At 47.8% G+C, this 18,226-nt stretch overlaps 1 protein-coding gene across 1 annotated transcript in view; it reads left to right on the top strand.

Moving 5' to 3' along the window:
• Window positions 1-18,226, top strand: part of MLH1 (mutL homolog 1) — a 62,228-nt gene that overhangs the window by 25,033 nt on the left and 18,969 nt on the right. Inside the window, exons 10-13 of the mRNA XM_004377326.2 lie at window positions 4,646-4,739; window positions 7,108-7,261; window positions 12,090-12,466; window positions 14,602-14,750. Coding sequence (XP_004377383.1) covers window positions 4,646-4,739; window positions 7,108-7,261; window positions 12,090-12,466; window positions 14,602-14,750 — 774 coding nt within the window. The remainder of the gene's footprint in view (window positions 1-4,645; window positions 4,740-7,107; window positions 7,262-12,089; window positions 12,467-14,601; window positions 14,751-18,226) is intronic.

Raw genomic sequence — 18,226 nt, 5'->3', positions numbered from 1 at the left:
TCAGGAGTCCACCCACTCCTCTTATATGGATTCAGCTCAGGTGCCCAGGTAGGCAGTCACCAAGTGTGTGGTGTAGGCTCTCACTTACAGTCCTAGACAGGCATGGGTGATTGGTCTAGGCACAGGCATCTGGCTGCAACAGGGGGACACACTCCAAGCAAGGCATGGGGCTGACAGCTGCCCCCGAGTATCCAGGAGGAAGGCGTGTCCCTGTTCCCTAGAGCACATAGGTGGGTGGGTTTTGCAGCCAGACTATGAGCCCCCAGTGCTGTTGGCTGTAAGGACTGGGGGCACCTCTTATTCTTGGGCCCCTATCGTAGGTGGCTAGGTGGCGTGGGTGGAGCCACCAGTCCTCAGGCCCCTCATGTGGGTAGGTGAAGACCCTGCTTAATGGGCAGAGCAGGGTCAAATGCCATGAACCTGCCACTTCACAGCTGAAACAGTTGAAGTTAGACTTCAGGTATATACCCTGTTGTATTGTGGTAATGAGGGCCTACGCTGTTGAAATGTGCCCACACAAGTCTCTGCAGGGGGGAAGGCACTCAAAGTCTGTGGATCCCTTATGCCTGTGCCTAGGCAAAGGAGCTATGCCTACCCTGGGTTCCTGGCTTAGGGGAGCTGGCAGTTATTTCTTTTTTCCTGTTTGTTAAATTGTTCACTCTCCAAGGCCGGGAGAATGGCTCAGGGCATGTGATGGATCCTACTTCCAGCCCTGGGGACTTGGCAATTGCTGAAGCCGGTCCAGGACCTGGTGCAGAGCAGGGAGCGCGGAGGTAAATGGGAGAGAAGTTTTTCCCTAAGGGGGATGTTTTTGATCCACACAGTAGGCCGTACGCAAGTACTTATCTTTTGCCGATCAAGGGCTGCTTCTCACTGGTTCTGGGTGGCTGTGTAGACTCTCTAGAGCTGGGTCTCTCCAGGTGTGGAAAACGCTCTTCCTGAGCACCGCTGCTTGCCTGCCTCACCGCTCACCCACGAGCTGCTAAGGCCTGAAGGGCTCAGGCTCTCATCAGGTCAGGTCTGGCAACTCCTAGCTGCTTACAAACTGTCTCTCCCTCCCCTGCTACTCAGTCTGGTTTCTCAACTTTGCTTTAGATGTTCAGGGTTCCTAGATTGTCGTATATAATTGATTCACTTGTTTTTTTGGGTCTTTGTTGTAAGAGGGTCTATCGGAAGCATCTGACTGCTCTGCCATCTTGGCCCCGCCTCTCTAACTTTATTGTTTAAAGCAATTTATAATTATTTTATAGTTTTCTTATTTTTGTTTTGTTCGTTTGCTATTCCACCTTTCCATTTATAGCAGTATTGTTGGGTGCTGTCGAGTCAGTTCCGACTCATAGTAACCCTACGTACAACAGAACAAAACCCTGCCCACTTCTGCGCCATTCTCATGATCATGGCTATGTTTGAGCCCATTGTTGCAGCCGCTGTGTGAGTCCATCTTGTTGAGGCTCTTCTTCTTTGCTGACCCTCTGCCTTACAGAGCATGATGTCCTCCTCCAGGGACTGGTCCTTCCTGATAACACGTCCAAAGTACGTGAGATGAAGTCTCGCCATCCTAACTTCTAAGGAGCAGTAACCAGCTATGAGTGTCTTAATTAGGCATGTTTTACAGCAGTTGCTCAGGGCAGTACAGGAGCAGTGAAGAGAGCCAGTCATTGTGTAAACACAGTCTGTTAGAATGATTGATATTAGCAGGATTTTCTCTTTTGTTAGGGAGGAATTAAGCCCAACATAAACAAAGCTTGCTTTCATCAAGGCTTAAAAAATGTTTTCATCCTAATCATGAAAAAGAAATGATATCTGCTTTGTAACACACGTGTTAACTACAGAGTTAAAAAAAAAAAGAAAAAACCATTGCCGTCGAGTCAATTCCAACTCATAGTGACCCTATAGGACAGAGTAAACTGCTCCATAGGGTTTCCAAGGAGTGGCTGGTGGATTTGAACTGGCGATGTTTTGGTTAGCAGCCGAGGAGCTCTTAACCACTGCTCCACCAGAGATAAGCAGAAATCAGTGTAAATGCCATCTGATGAGCCTGTATCAGTGCTTCTGGTGGGGCTGTTTACCACACGGCCTCTGCTTTAACTAAGTTTCCAGTAGCAAAGACAGGTCAGACTTTTTTTTTAGTTTGTATTGTGGTGAAATTACACCCAACAAAACATTCGCCAATTCAGTCATTTCTACATGTAAGATTCAGTGGCGTTGGTTATATTCTTCATGTTGTACAACTATTATCACTATTCTTTTCCAAATTATTCCACCACCATTAACATAAACTCAATGTCCCCTAAGCAAAAAACCCTTTTCCCCTCTGTCTTAGTCATCTAGTGCTGCTATAACAGAAATACCACAGGTGGATGGTTTTAACAAAGAGAAGTTTATTTCATTACAGTAAAGTAGGCTAAAAGTCCAAATTCAGGGTGTCAGCTCCAGGGGAAGGCTTTCTCTCTCTCTTGGCCTTCTCATCAGTGTTCCCCCAGACTAGGAGCTTCTCCGCGTAGGGACCCTGGGTCCAAAGAACACGCTCTGCTCCCGGCACTGCTTTCTTGATGGTATGAGGTCCCCAATTCTCTGCTTGCTTCCCTTTCCTTTTATCTTTATTAAGGTAAAAAAGGTGGTGCAGGCCACACCCTAGGGAAACTCCCTTTACATTGGATCAGGGATGTGACCTGGGTCATGGCCGTGTTACAATCCCACTCTAATCCTCTTTAACATAAAATTACAATCACAAAATGGAGGCCAACCACACAATTCTGGGAATCATGGCCCAGCCAAATTGACACACACATTTTTGGGGGGACATAATTCAAACCATGACAACCTCCATCCCCCACCTGGTGACCACTAATAATCTTTGTTTTCTGTGTGTTTGCTTCTTTCATATACATGAGATCGTACAGTATTTGTCCTTTTGCAGCTGACTTTTTTGCTCAGCATGGTGTTTTCAAGGCGAGAGGGTATTTATTCAGCACAGTAGCCCCCCCCTTATCCGCAGAGGGTCTGTTCCAAGACCCCCCGTGGATGCCTGAAACCGAGGATAGTACTAAACCCTATACATGCTATGATTTGTCCTACTCATATGTACCTATGATTATGTTTAATTTGTAAATTAGGCATAGTGAGACATTAACAGCAATAATAATAAAATAGAACAATTATAACAATATACTGTAATGAATGCTGTGTGAATGATGGAGTGGGGCGGTGTGAGATATCCTCAGTCTACGTACTCGTTTTAAGTTTTTGGGCCGAGGTTGACCAAGGCTAACTAAGACTGCGGAAAGCGGAACCTCACACGCGGGGCCGGGGGGGCGACTGTAGTCTGCGCCCTGTGCAGCCTCACTCGGAGCCCGCCTGTGGCCTGTCCCAGGTGCAGCAGTCTCAGCACGTGGGCCCTGGCTGTCCCTTCGTCAGGCGCCCACTCCTGCTCCAGGCCCGTGTGCTCAGGATGCATGTTACAGAGCATGCTGAGTTACTGAAGGGCCGGGGGTGTGGTGAGCCTTCACATGGGTTCCGGCTGTCCCTTCGTCAGGCGCCCACTCCTGCTCCCGGCCTGTGTGCTCAGGATGCATGTTACAGAGCATGCTGAGTTACTGAAGGGCCGGGGGTGTGGTGAGCCTTCACGTGGGCTCCGGCTGTCCCTTCGTCAGGCGCCCATTCCTGCTCCAGGCCCGTGCGCTCAGGATGCATGTTACAGAGCATGCTGAGTTACTGAAGGGCCAGGGGTGTGGTGAGCCTTCACATGGGCTCCGGCTGTCCCTTCGTCAGGTGCCTGCTCCTGCTCCGGGCCTGTGTGCCCAGGACACGTGTTACAGAGCACGCTGAGTTACTGAAGGGCCGGGGGTGTGGTGAGCCTTCAAAGAATGACAGTCTCTCATGGGTCACGTCACAGCTGCTCTTCTCATTGGGAATAAGAGGACGCGGGGCAACGGGTCATCAGCAGGTCATCTAAAATCTGTTGGGGGAGAAGGGAGAGCCCTGTTTTCTGAAAACAGATCGTCTTCCAATCTTGTCTTATCTCTCCTGTAGCTCTAGTTGTTTTCCGTCCCCTCAAGCTTACCTGGTTTCTTAAATTACCTTAAACACACACATTCAGACATTTGTGCTGCCTGAGACTTATCCGTCATTACCCAGTTAGGAGATCCCGCTGTTGAGACCCCCCGGTCCCATTATTTAGCATGCACGTCTCTGTAGTACCTGCCCCGTGGGGTTGGAACTCATGTATTCACAAGCATATTGCCCCCAGCACTAAGCACGTGTAATAGGTAGCCAGTGTGTGTTTGCAAAATGAGAAGTCTGAGAGCTGTTTCCATGCTGCCCACCATGCCCATCAAGGGCAAAAGGTAGTCAGCCTGGCTGGTGGAGGGAGGGGTGGGTGCTGTTGGAGGCAGAACTTAACCGCCCTGTCGTGTTTCTGCTACTTGTGTAAGAGAAGACGCCACGTGAGAGGCTGGGAAGCAGTGACAGACCACCGGGGCCCTTCCTCCCTGGGGCCCGAATTGGGCAGCAACAGGGTCTGATGTGGATGTCACCCGAGAGGTGTCCTTCCTTCCCAGGTGACTTCATGGCACTGTGTGAGTGGGCACTTGTGACTTCACCACTTGGGACATCTTGAGTCAATCACTTTCCTTTTATGTTTTAGATCGTCTGGTAGAATCAGCTTCCTTGAGAAAAGCCATAGAAACGGTGTATGCAGCATATCTGCCCAAAAACACGCACCCGTTCCTGTACCTCAGGTAACGCACACCAGACTCTTCATCCAAGACTTAGAAGGGACAGAAATGCTTTCAGGCTCTCCTCTTCAGAAGGGTCCCCCCGATCTGAATGAACGCCACCCACCGCTGGCAAAGGGTGTTCTATCCCTTCTCACAGGTTAAAGGTGTCGCTTTCCTTCCTTCACACACTCATTTGTCAGCACCTCACTGAGAGCCTGCTATGTGCTAGGCCCCGTGTTGGTGATACAGAGGTGAAGGATGTGTCTAGTGGGCCAGCAACTTGTGAGCAGTGTAGAGACAGAAATGAGCTCAGGAGGCTCTGGGTATCACTACTGCCGCTGGTCCTCCCGGGAAGCTCTGAGTATCACTGCTGCCGCTGATCCACCCGGGAAGCTCTGAGTATCACTGCTGCCGCTGGTCCACCCGGGAAGCTCTGAGTATCACTGCTGCCGCTGGTCCACCCGGGAAGCTCTGGGTATCACTGCTGCCGCTGGTCCACCCGGGAAGCTCTGAGTATCACTACTGCTGCTGGTCCACCTGGGGATCTCTGAGTATCACTAATGCTGCTTGCTGTCCACCCAGGAAGCCGCAGCAGCTGTGATGGCGTGGTTTTCCTTCCTGGCGTGAAAGGCAGTCTTCGACTCTATGGAGACTGTTGCCTTGGCTAACCTAGCCAGCTGTTGAGTGCTCCAAGGTGCAATTTAAACAATTCAGCAGTCTTACTGTGAGCAGTATACAGGCCAGGGCTCCTCGTAGGTATTGGAAATACAGACTGTGAGGTTCCCCTGCCCTACAGGGACTTAGAATCTGGGAGCTGACTTCCGGAGGATGTCCCCAGGGCTTGTCCAGTTAACCTTCTTAGCATTCTTACCACAGCGTGACGAGAGATCACCCTCAGTAACAGGGCTGTCTTTGTACAAGGCGTGGCTTATACTAAAATGGCTTCAGTCTGCGACCTTCGCCCTCTGAAGAGAAGTTACTGTGTTAGAAAGTTAATTTTTTGATCTAGTTTTGGTTGAAATGTAGGGTAAAAACAGGTTTTTAGGATTAAAAGTAGTTTTTAGGTTAAATACAGAATTGTTGAATCCCTCATGATTTCCACTAGATAATGAGCTAGTCGGGTTATCACTTGTTCCATCTTTTAATCAGAGGACAGAAGCAGTGAGTCATTTGAACAGGGGAAGTTTAACATAAACCCAAACCCAAACCCACTGCCGTCGAGTCGAGTCCAACTCATAGCGACCCTGTAGGACAGAGTGGAACTGCCCGATAGGGTTTCCAAGGCTGCAGTCTTTACAGAAGTAGATTGCTGCATCTTCTTCCCACAGAGCAGCTGGTGGGCTGGAAGCACTGACCTTTTGGTTAGCGTCCAACTGCTGTACCCAGTGCGTCACCAGGGCTCCTAGTTTAATATGAAGCACTGTTAAGCCAGGGATGGGAGTCATGTGGCTTGGCTAGTAAGAGGTAAAGGGACAGAAATAGTGTATGTGGGGAGCAGCCATCGCCCCAGCGCTGAGATGTGACACCCCGGGAAGCCGCCTTCGCCCCCTCCTTCGGGGCTGAGATGCAAACCTGGCTGAAGATGATGCCTCTGTGCTTGCTGGATGGTGGCCAGGTCGATGCAGTGCTCCACTAGTGGCAGAGCCACCTGAGGCAGTGACAGGAGAGAGAAGGTGCCACGTGGTGCTGGCTGCATGGCACTGTGGAAGAACCGCACACTTCAGGAACCCTCTAGAAGAATGAATTTTCCTCATCCAGAGCCCTCCAGCACCCTCCACGGACAAAGCCTCACTTTGCCAAGCTTCATTACCAGGAGTGACAGAAAGATTTGGAGTTAAAAGGCAGTAAATTGATAGCTGGCACAGACTCTTTTAACTGACTTATGTTACATTTTAATGGTAGAAAGTTCTTTCACATGTTTTTGTTTGATCCTTGTATAATCTAGAAAAGTAAGCAGGAGACAGGTTTAAGGTTGCCCCTCCTTTATAGCTGAGAAAACAGATCCAGAGAAGTAACGTACATAAGGTCAAATAATAAAAGATTTCACTAGTTTTAGAATGATGATATTAGCTGACATAGTGAGGGGGCCAGGTACATGGAAAGTACTTTGCATGCATGTAATCCCCACCATAAACTGTGACATAAGTAGTGCTGTTACCTCTACAGGCAAGGAAACTGAGGCAAAGGAAGATGATGTAACTTGCCCAAAGCTACACAGCTCTTAGTGGCAGAGCCAGCATTTGAACCCAGTCACTCAGACTTGACCTTGAGGTTTTGAGCCCTATGTCATTTGGCCTCTGCATGTCTTCTGGCCCTCACGTGTTACCACGTGTGGAATTTTACCCCTTCTTCCACCATCCAAGGTAATTGTTGACTTACTTCCTGCCAGCTTAGAAATCAGCCCCCAGAACGTGGATGTCAACGTGCACCCCACCAAGCATGAAGTCCACTTCCTGCATGAGGACAGCATCCTGGAACGGGTGCAGCAGCACATTGAGAGCAAGCTCCTCGGCTCCAACTCTTCCAGGACGTACTTCACCCAGGTGAGGTCTCTTCTCAACGGTTGTTTGTCTGGTGCCTTTGCCACCTTCAGGGGCGCCCTGTCAGACATGAGAACCCACATTTTTGCCTGTTGCTTTAGAACTTTCTTTCCAAGTATTTACTTTGATAATTTTCTTTGAGCAGCATCTTCCTCTTTGAACCTGTGAAGGTGTTATGCTGTGATCTCAGGGCCCAGAGTCACAAAGCCTGAGTTCTTATTCTGTCTTCATCTGGGACCTTAGAAAGACCCACTTCCTAGGAATAGGACGCTTTTCACTGCATCCATTCCACTGTAGGTGTTCAGGAAGAAGTTGATCCCGTGTACACTGGGCAGCGTGGAGGGGCCGTGTTCTGGGGAGATGCAGGGCAGAGTGGAAAGAGCGGGGCCTTTAGTGGCAGACAGACGTGGGTGACTGGCTGTGTGGCTGACCCTCCGTCTTGGCTTCCTAGTGCTGCCATAACCAGGTACACCAAGTGGGTGGCTGAAAAGAACAGACCTTTGACGTCTCACAGCTCTAGAGCTAGAAGCCCTGAGAGCATTGGCAGGACCATGCTCTCTCTGTGGCTCCGGGGGAAGATCCTTCCTCATCTCTAAGTTCTGCGAGCCCCGGGCGTCTCTTGGCATTCCTAGGTTGTAGTCGGGTCCTCACGTGGTGTCCTCCCCCTGTATGTGGCTCTACCACTGTCTGTCCTCTCCTTTGTGGGACGCTACTCAGAAGGGATGAAGACCTTCCCTATTCCAGCGTGACCTCGTTAATTTAACTGAGAACATCTGCAAAGAAAATCTTCTATTTTTTCTAAGCAAGGTCACATTCACAGGTTAAGGGCTTAGGACTTCAACGTATTTTTTGAGGGACGTGGTTCAACCCATAACACTTTCCTGGAGCTTCCGTGTCTGCCTCAGCAAAGAGGGAGCCGGTCAGCCCCGCATCAGAGGCCGCTGCGAGCAGTAGTAAACTGTGAATGGAAGCTTCTGGCATAGGGCCTGGCACCAGTTGTCTTACTATGATTATCCAGGTTCTTAGTGCTTGTGATTTAGGGGCCTCACTTTCCCATCTGTAAAATAAGCCGCTTGCATAATGTGGTATCCGATGTCCCCTCCCAGTTCTGAGATGACATGATTCTGAGCATCCCTTTACATGGGAGGGATGTGTTAATCATATGCACGACAAATGCCGGAACTACAGAAATGGAAACATTTTCCCATTAAATTACACTGGGTCCTGCAAGCAGGAAATGGGCTTCTGTGAGGCCCTACGTTACAGAAAATTGTTCTAAAATTACCAAGTGAATGAGTGCTTTCCATGAGAACTTTCACAGTTACCCACATAGAAAGACCCTTAGTGGGAGATGGAATGGCACTAGGCAGCAAGACCAAACCCACACTCCTGGAGATATTGGAACTGAGAGGGATGTCTGTTGGTGACGCCTGAAAGGGGTATGTGACAGGCACGGAAGAACGAAGTTTGAGCTTGGAAACCAGCCCTCATTCCTTTGTTTTGATGGGCTTCTGGTACCAGTATGGAGCCCTGGTGGCGTAGTAGTTAAGAGCTTGGCTGCTAACCAAGAGGTCAGCAGTTCGAATCCACCAGCCACCCTTGGAAACCTTATAGGGCAGTTCTACTCTGTCCTATAGGGTCCCTGTGCATCAGAATTGACTTGACAGCAGTGGGTTTGCTTTTTTTGTTTTTTGGTACCAATATTACCCCAAGGTGTTGTACAGGTAACAAGTGCACAAACCCTTACTGTGCACATGGACGAGCTGAAGACACACACATCCCCTGAGAGGGCTGATGTGCTTAGTGTGGGTAAAGCATGGAGCAGTATCAGATACATAGGGAGTGCCCAGTAGCTATTAGTAGGCTGTTATTGTTGCTGACTGTGTCTCAGTGCCCTTTACCACTCTTATTCAGCCTCTCTGTCTCCCTCCCCACATATGCAGTGACACTCACAATGGGTCAGACACTGTGTTGGGTGCTGGGGATGAAGCCTAGACGGGTTCTGCCTTCACAGAGGTGTTCACGGCCTCCCAGAGAGTACATTCCACGAGAGGGACTCAGGACAGTCCAGACGGACAACTGGGGAACCAAGGAAGGCTTCCCAGAGGAAGGACATGGAGTCTGAAATCCAAAGGCTGAGTAGGAATTAGCTGGGCAGAAAGGGAGAGGAGAGAGAGAGAGAGAGTTCGTGGCAGAGGAAATGACAGCGTTGAAGGCCTACAGGTGCAAGAGGACATACACGGGGATCTAAAGTTAGGTGGTGGGTCATGTTCTCCATCCTGGCTGCACATCAGAGTCACCTGGGGAACTTTTAGAAAATACCAATGCCTGGGCCCTCTGTAGACCAATAAATCACCTGCCTGGGGTGGAGCCTGGGCATCAGTATTTATAAAAAGCTTCCCCACATGGTATCATGTGCAGTCAAGGTTAAACAACCCTGGGCCTGACTGAGGGCCTGTTGGGAGTGGCAGCGGTGCTGAGCTTTGAGTCTGCAGAGCTCAGGGCAAACAGAGGAGGTTTTCTTCAGCATATAAAGAGTTTAGAGTTGGACTGGATGCAGATTGGTGTTACGAGGAGCTGTCTGTCCGCAGTGTGGAAGAGGGATTGGAAAAGAGCCAGTGGAAACCTGCAGCAATTCCAGAGAAGTGGTGAGGGGTCTGGACAGCAGGAGGAGCTCCACTCACTAACGGCTGAGAATCTAGAATTGCCAGGACCTGGAAACGGGTTGGCTGGTGGGGAGTGTGTCCTTTTGTTTAAGGTGTGTCTCTTGTAAACAGCATATAGTTGGATCATGTTTTTATCCATTCTGCCATTCTCTGCCTTTTGATTGCAGCATTTAGTCCGTTTGCGTTCACTGTGATCACTGATAAGAAGCGACTGACTTCTGCCATTTTGTTGTTTTTTGTGTCTTAAGCCTTCTTTCTCTTTGTCTCTTACTGCTGCTTCCTTTTGGGTTTTGTTGGTTTATGGTAGTGAGCCTTTCTGGTTCACTTCTCCTTTCCTTTTGTGTATGTTTTTTGTATATTTTCTTAGTGGTTACCATGAATATTACATTTAAGAGCTTGTATTTATAATATCCTAGGGTAAGTTGGTACCAACTTCAGTAACAGAAAAGAAATTATGTATCTATACCAATCCTTCCCCCCACTCTTTGTTGTTGTTATCGCTAATTCCGTCTTTTTATTTCTTGTGTTCTGTAACATAATTTTATCCTTGCTTTTTATATATTTGTTATTTAAAAAAATAAAGGACAAAACATTTAGAATTATCAAGCGTGAATACCTTATTACTAGCCCTTATACCGGTCCATGCATTCCCTTTGTTAAGGATCTTTCCTTTTATGTATAGCTTTGAATTACTTTCTAGTGTCTTTTCCCTTCCATCTACAGAACTCCTGTTAGTAATTTTTGTAGGCTGGCCTGGTGGATATGAACGTTCTCAGCTTCTGTTTGTCTGGGAATGTTTTAGTTTCACCCTCAGTCTTGAAGGATAGTTTTGCTGGATATAGTGTTCTTGGTTGACAGTTTTTTTCCTTCAGCACTTTAAATTTATCATTTCATTTGCCTTCTGGCCTCCACTGTTTCTGAGGACAAATCAGCATTTAATCTTATTGGGGATCCTTTGTATGTGACTGTTTGCTTCTCTCTCGCTGCTTTCAGGATTCTCTCTTTATCTTTACTTTTTGAGAGCGTTACTATGATGTATCTTGGTGTAGATCTCTTTGGGTTTATCCTGTTCGGGGATCTGTGAGTTTCTTGGATTTGTAGATTCATGTCCTTCATTGGATTGGGGAAATTTTCTGTCACTATTTCTTCAAATAGTCTTTCCGTCCCTTTCTCTCTCTCTCATCTCCTTCTGGAATTCCTCTGATGCGTATGTTTCTTTGTATTGTCCCATACTTCCATTAAACTGTTCTCAGCCTTCTTGAGCCTGTGTTCTTGTTGCTCTTCAGTGTCTGTAATTTTAACTATCATATTCTCTAATTCACTGATTCTTTCTTCTGCCTGATTAAATCTGTTGGTAAGTCTTTCTCCGCTGCTTTCCTCTGCCCCCCAGTTCAGAGTCCCTCAAAGCCAAGCACCATCTCCTTGTTGTATTTCTTGTGTTTGTGGGGGAGGGTCAGAACGATGGTCTGTTTACTCTGCAGTCTTGGTTATCTAATGCTGCTGTAACAGAAATACCACAAGTGGATGGCTTTAACAAAGGGAAGTTTATTCTCTCAGAGTCTAGTCAGAGCTAGAAGTCCATATTCTCTCTCTGTCATCTCTGGAGGAAGGTCCTTATCATTAATCTTCCCTTGGACTAGGAGCTGCTTAGCGCAGGGACCCCAGGTCCAAAGGACGTGCTATTCTCCTGGCTGTTGTTTCTTGGTGGTATGAGGTCTCCCTCTCTTTGCTCGCTTCCTTTTCTTTTTATCTCTAGTAAGATAAAAGGTGATGTAAGCCACACCCCAGGGAAACTTCCTTTATGTTGGATCAGGGATGTGACCTTAGTAAGGGTATTACAATCCCACCCTAATCCTCTTTAACATAAAATTACGATCACAAAATGGAGGACAACCACACAGTACTGGGAATCATGGCCTAACCAAGTTGACGGATACTTTTGGAGGGACACAGTTCAATCCATGACAGCCACCATCTTCCTGCTTACTCTCTGTACTTATGTATGTTTTATGTTATACTTAATTTTAGTCAGAATTGCTCCTACAATTAAAACTGTAATCAAAATTATACCTGGCTCTAGTTTTCTTCTCTAATACTCCATTTTGGGACCTGGAATTCTGTACTTCATATTCTACGTTATCCTATTATCTTCTTTTTTGATACAGACTTTGCTACCAGGACTTGCTGGCCCCTCTGGTGAGGTGGTTAAGTCCACAATCGGTATGACCTCCTCTTCTACTTCTAAAAGTGGAGACAAAGTCTACGCCCACCAGATGGTTCGTACAGATTCCCGGGAACAGAAACTTGATGCCTTTCTGCAGCCTGTGAGCAAGGCCGTGTCCAGCCAGCCCCAGGCCCTAGTCCCAGAGGACAGCAGAGATGGTTCTAGTGGCAGGACCAGGCAGCAAGATGAAGAGATGCTCGAACTCCCAGCCCCTGCTGAAGTAGTTGCCAAGAACCAGGGCTTTGAGGAGGAGGCAACAAAGGGCCCTTCGGAAACGACAGAGAAGAGGGGGCCCACCTTGAGTCCAGACGTTCCCAGGTATGGCCCTCGGGGAAAGCGCAGCTTGCCTCCTCTATTCTTTATTAAAACTGCCTTCTGACTTTTACTTTTCACGAACTACTTGCATCTTCTCTCGGCCTGACTTGCCCTCTGCCTCCATGGGGCCAGAGCTGTGGCGTTGTCCACTGTCTGCCCTTAACCATGGCCTTGAGAGTCGTGCACCACGGTGTCCTTGAAATGTCTTGAATATCCATAGCTCCAATCATTAGTCAAAAACTCATCAGAAAAAAATCAGAAGATTGAGGCTTTATTTTTAGTAAAGAATTTTGATAAAGTGTTAACACCAGGCATGGCTAAACAGAAAAGCCTAAAGTATCCTGAGGATTCACTTTCATTCTGTCCAAAGCTGTTTGGACTCCTTTCAGAAGAAGCACACTTTCTCAGTCTGGTTAATAAAAGTCCCCGAAGCGCATGAGCCAGCGGTGAAAGGGAGCAGATACAGTAACAGGAAAGGCTGCCATTTAATTGTGAGAATTCCCAGCATGCATCTTGGAGCTAATTTACAGAAGTTATCTCACTGAGATCTGAAAGGTAGGTCTTTTCTCAGCGTGTACAGGTACTGAGCCTGGAGCTCAGGGTTAAGGTGTTTGCCCAAGGTTGCACATGGGTTTGGTTGCTGAGTAACAGATCCCTGGCACTAATTGGCCATTTGAACTTGGATGAGTTACTTAACCTCTCTGCGGTCCATCTTACTCATTTCTGAGTCAGTCTGTCTGGATGACCTCCAAGGACTTTTCCCAGAGAATCGTAAAGGAAGCTCATGTTTACTGAGTAGCTGCTGTGGGCCAGGTGCTTGACACAATCATCTCATTCAGTGCTCTCAACAGTCCAGTGGGATCAGAGCTGTGCTTCTGTTTATCACTTGGGGAACTGACACCACTAATGATTTACCACATAGCAGTCGCAGGAACCGTTTTACACTAGAAATCAGACTGTGTCACTCCTTTGCTGAGAACCTTTTACCTCACTGCACTCGGGAGAAACCCGAGTCCTTCACCCTGCCCTCCTCCAGCCACCACTTCCCTCTCGCTCACGGCCACACTGGTCTGGTGGCTGTTCCTAAACCCACTGAGCTGCTTCCCCGCTCTGCCCTTGCTGTTCCCTCAGTCTAGGAAGACCCTGGCTTCTTGTCCCTCAGGTCTCAGCTGAAATGTGGCCTCTTGCTAGAAGCCTCCTTTGTCCATTTAGTCTAAAGTGCCCCTCCTCCCACCTCCCCGCCATTCTGTTGCATTACTTTGTTTTATTTTCTTCATAGCACTTCATCACAATATGAAATTATCGTTTTTGTTTGCTGTTTCCCTCCCTCACTGGAAGTGAAGCCTCATAAGGGCAGGCACCTTGTCTGTCTTGTTCATTGCTCTGTGTAGCTGGTACGTAACACTGTCTGATGGACAGTTAGATGGAGGAATGAATGAATGAGACTTGGAAGGTCAGTTCACTTGCCCAAGGCCCTGTAGCTAGACTCCAAAGTCCTGCTGTGTGCAGCTGCACGGCCGGCTGCAGAGATCTGAGGATTATCAGAAAACCAGTGTTGAGGAGAACAAGCAGATCTTGCTGGTCGGCCACCAGCACAGCATGCCTTATGCAGATGCGCAGAGCGGTCACGGAAGAGCTGCTACCTTCTCCATGACGCAGCACACAGAGCATGGCTCACTTAAACGTCCCTTCTCTGTAATACAATGCACAGAGCGTGGCTTACTTACATATCCCTTCTCTGTACTACACCACACAGAGCGTAGCTTACTTAGACATCCCTTCTCCATAATACCGCACACAGAACGTGGCTCACTTGAGTGTCCCTTCTCCATAATACCGCACACAGAACGTGGCTCACTTAAGTGTCCCTTCTCCATAATACCGCACACAGAACGTGGCTCACTTAAGTGTCCCTTCTCCATAATACCGCACACAGAACGTGGCTCACTTAAGCGTCCCTTCTCCATAATACCGCACACAGAACGTGGCTCACTTGAGTGTCCCTTCTCTGTAATACCGCACACAGAACGTGGCTCACTTAAACATCCCTTCTCTGTAATACCGCACACAGAACGTGTGTCACTTAGAAACATTCAGAAGAAAAGCGATGATCTGCCAGTTGCTTTTTTTCGTTGCAGAAAGAGGCCTCGGGAGGACTCTGATGTAGAAATGGTGGAAGACGAGTCTCCAAAGGAAATAACAGCAGCCTGTGCCCCTCGGAGGAGGATTATTAACCTCACCAGCGTTTTGAATCTCCAGGAAGAAATTAACGAGCAGGGACATGAGGGTACGTAAGTCCTGAGGTCTGCCGGGGACCTGAGTGCTGGAATGGCTGACATCAATCAGCTGCTTGGAAATGCCGAGAGCATTTATGGTGTCGGGGTGGCCACTGCAGCGTGCTGGGAAAACCTCTTTCCTTACCAGCATCATCTAAGTGTCAGCTTAAAGACAATTTTCAACTGGGAGAGAAGGGAAAAGTAGTCTCTGTTCGTTCTAGTTAGAATCAGTTGCTGTTCTCATTAAAACACAGCAGTCATTTAAATAATCTTCAGTTTGTTTCTGAAGCGAAAAGCAGTGTAACCATCAGTCAGATTGTATCCCGTGGCCCACATGGGTTGTGGTGTGCTGAAGTGCACAGGCTTGGAGGTGGCCCTGGTTCAATTCCAGGCTGCACCACTTCCTACTCTGTGACGTTAGACTCTAGCCACACTTTCTTCTTCATCCGTGAGATGGGATTACTTTTACCTACCCTGAAGATTGCTGTGTTGATTGGAGATAAAACGTATGTGAAACACTTGGTACAGAGTACAGAATCGATAGATGTTTTTATATCCTGAAGATAAAGCTTAGTAATAAATCGTTACCATCTTCCTCAGAAATAGCTTTTCGAAATACCTGAGCATGGAGGTTACTTTTGGTCCCTCTTACTTCAAAACTAACTTTATGATTTTAGGAACTGAAGGGGGCTAGTCACTGCCCAAGGAGCCCTGGTAACACAGTGGTTAAGCGCTCGGCTGCTAACCAGAAGGCTGGTGGTTTCTTATCTGTTGGTTTGAATTGATTCACTTGTTTTTTCAGATCTTTGTTGTAAGAGGGACCACAGGAAGCGTCTGACTACTCCTCCATCTTGGCGCCACCTCACTATTTTACATTTCTTGATTAAAATTTAGTCAGGTACCACATAACATTCGTTTGGGCAATGTCTGTCCGCATATACGTCCGTGGTTCCATAAGGTTATAATAGAGTTCAGAAATGGCGGTTGGAGAACAGGATGTAGTGGAAGTAACTGGATGAGGTGAACACAACAGCTTCCTGCAGGCAACACATGTAGCTCGTGCCTCTTGTATACAAAGTGTTTGCACTGTTAGGCATATAATGGATTTGGGTTTTTTGGTTTGTAGTATGTCTTAAAGTCAGAGGGTATGAGTCCTCCTACTTTGTCTCTTTATAAGATTGCTTTGACTATTCAGGGCCTCTTGCCATTCCATTTAAATTTGAGAATTGGCTTTTCTATTTCTACGAAAACAGACTATTGGGATTTTAATGGGGAATTGCGTTGAACGTATAGATTGCTTTGGGTGGTTTTTTAATTTTGATGAAGTCCAATTTATCTGTTTTGTTTTTCATTTGTTGTTTATACAGTTCAAATTAACTTTAAATGTGTGAGTAGCTCAGCAGCACTTTTGAACCTTCCCTGCTAATCCCTAACCATTTCATGCCTCTGATTCAGTAGCTTTTTAGATTTTTTCTCTGTCTCAGTCACTATTTGTCTGAGCAAAGTCAGGGAGGGCCTTAATTTGCCTGTTCTCGTTCATTCTCTTTTCTTAGGCCTTTATCTACATGTGAGAAAAGAAAGATAGGGTGTCTGTGCACTTGGGAGGGGCAAAAACTTCTGGGGCTAAGGTTTTGCTGGTTCTAGAAGTGGCTGCCAGCTGGCTGCTGGTTTTCACCTCCACCAAGACTGGCTCCGGCTGCTCTCTCCCTGTTACGACTTTCAAGCTGGGAGCTTTTAAAACAATATAGGGTGCGTTACTAGCTTTATTTATCAGTCTTCCTCGAATTTTGACAGTCTCCCAGATGGGGAATCTACCGAGTTCTCTCTGCTGTCTTGGATCCCTCACACAGGAGGCTGCGTAAAGTTACGATGTCAGTACATTGTCTGCAGTGCCACATGAAACTAGCCTGCATCAGATTTGGTCAGATTTGGAGTCCATTGCCAAGGCTAAAATGGTAACTTTACACGTTCTAAAACTATTTTCATACACGTTACCTCATCTAATTCTAGAATAGTTGTGTGAGAGGCAGGGCAGTTGCTGTTAACCCTACTGTCAAGACGAGGGAAATGGAATGGAGAGCACAGGCTAGTTGGAACATCCCAACAATCAAAAATGGCCAAGGCCCATGTTTTGTTGGTGGTGGTGGTTCCCTGACAGCAAGCGAACCCCATGTTTACAGGCGAAACCAGTCAGCCACCTGTGCGGAAGAAGCACAGCATGTGATTCTGATCCTGTAGACGGAGGGATTTTCAGGCGCCCCGGTATAGGCTTCCCAGAGGGAGCAGGCTGTGTGGTGTCTAGAGTGGGATGAGCACCTGGAGCTGGAGAACATGTCTGAAGCTCCCACCACTGGCTTCCATGTGGGAAATTTGTTCACCTTTTTGGGCCTCGTTTTCTTGATCTGTACAGTGATGCTCTGAATACAGCCCTCACAAGGCTGTTGTGATGAGACCTGAGATACCATGTGCCTGCTTCGTAAGCTTCAAGACTGTTTGCCGGGAGCGACCTTGCCACGGGCCCTGCTGCTGGCATCTGGTGTGCACCCACAGCCCCAAGCTGGGGGAAGCTGGTTGTCTTTGAGTTGATGCAGTACAGGGTATTCTCTGAAGCCCAGATTAGCTGGGGTCAGCCACTCGCCTTAACAGTCGACAAGCCTGTCTGCTCGCTGTTGGGGTTGTGCCTCTGGCCCAGGAAAGAAGGAAGAAATAGTTCCCTTGTGATGTCATATTCTTAACTGCACTTGTTTGTGATTTGTGTGATCAGTGTTTCTGTAGGGTCTGTTTTGCTCACTGCCTCACCTTTGGAGAGCCCTGCACGTGTGCCCAGTTGTTACCTGCTCACAGCACAGGTGAACGGTTGAGAGGTGAAGCCCTAGAATCTTTACTCTGAATGGATGTCAGGTTGTGTACACAATCCAACGGCTCCCTTGAGTCTCCTGGGTTTACCGCCCCTGGTAGGCATACTTTCGGTTCACAAATGTGGTTAGTTTTGGAAGGCTCAGTTAGGCATCCATGGAATGGGGCTCATCTCAGGTTCATGATGACTGGACTGACTCACTGCTGGGCCCATAGTTCTGATCCGATCATTAGTGAGGACAAGGAATGCCACACGTTATTTGCCCTATTCATTTCAGTGGGAAAACTCGCTTCACGTTATTAGCCTCCAGACTTCCACAACTTAATTCCATTTCCTTGGTCTTTGGTGAATAGCCCTAGATCTGAGGGTCCACACTCGCATACGAGTCACCAGATGCCGGTCTCCTTTGGTACACGGAGTCAGTTCAGCAAACCTTTATCAAGCAGCCTCTGTAGGAAATGTGCCATCCCGTGCTCTGGGGTGGTGAGGGGAGTGAGCCAGGACCACCGCCTGAAGGACAGCGGTGCTGTGTGGGGACTGGTTAGTTAGTTACTAACTGGCTGCAGCATAAGGTGTAACTAGAGAGGTCGCGTGGGGACTGGTTAGTTAGTAACTGGCTGCAGCATTAGG

This window comes from Trichechus manatus, unplaced genomic scaffold, assembly GCF_000243295.1.
Source record: "Trichechus manatus latirostris isolate Lorelei unplaced genomic scaffold, TriManLat1.0 scaffold00049, whole genome shotgun sequence".
NCBI classification, from domain to species: Eukaryota; Metazoa; Chordata; class Mammalia; order Sirenia; family Trichechidae; genus Trichechus; species Trichechus manatus.
This window is presented reverse-complemented; position numbering and strand designations above follow the sequence as displayed.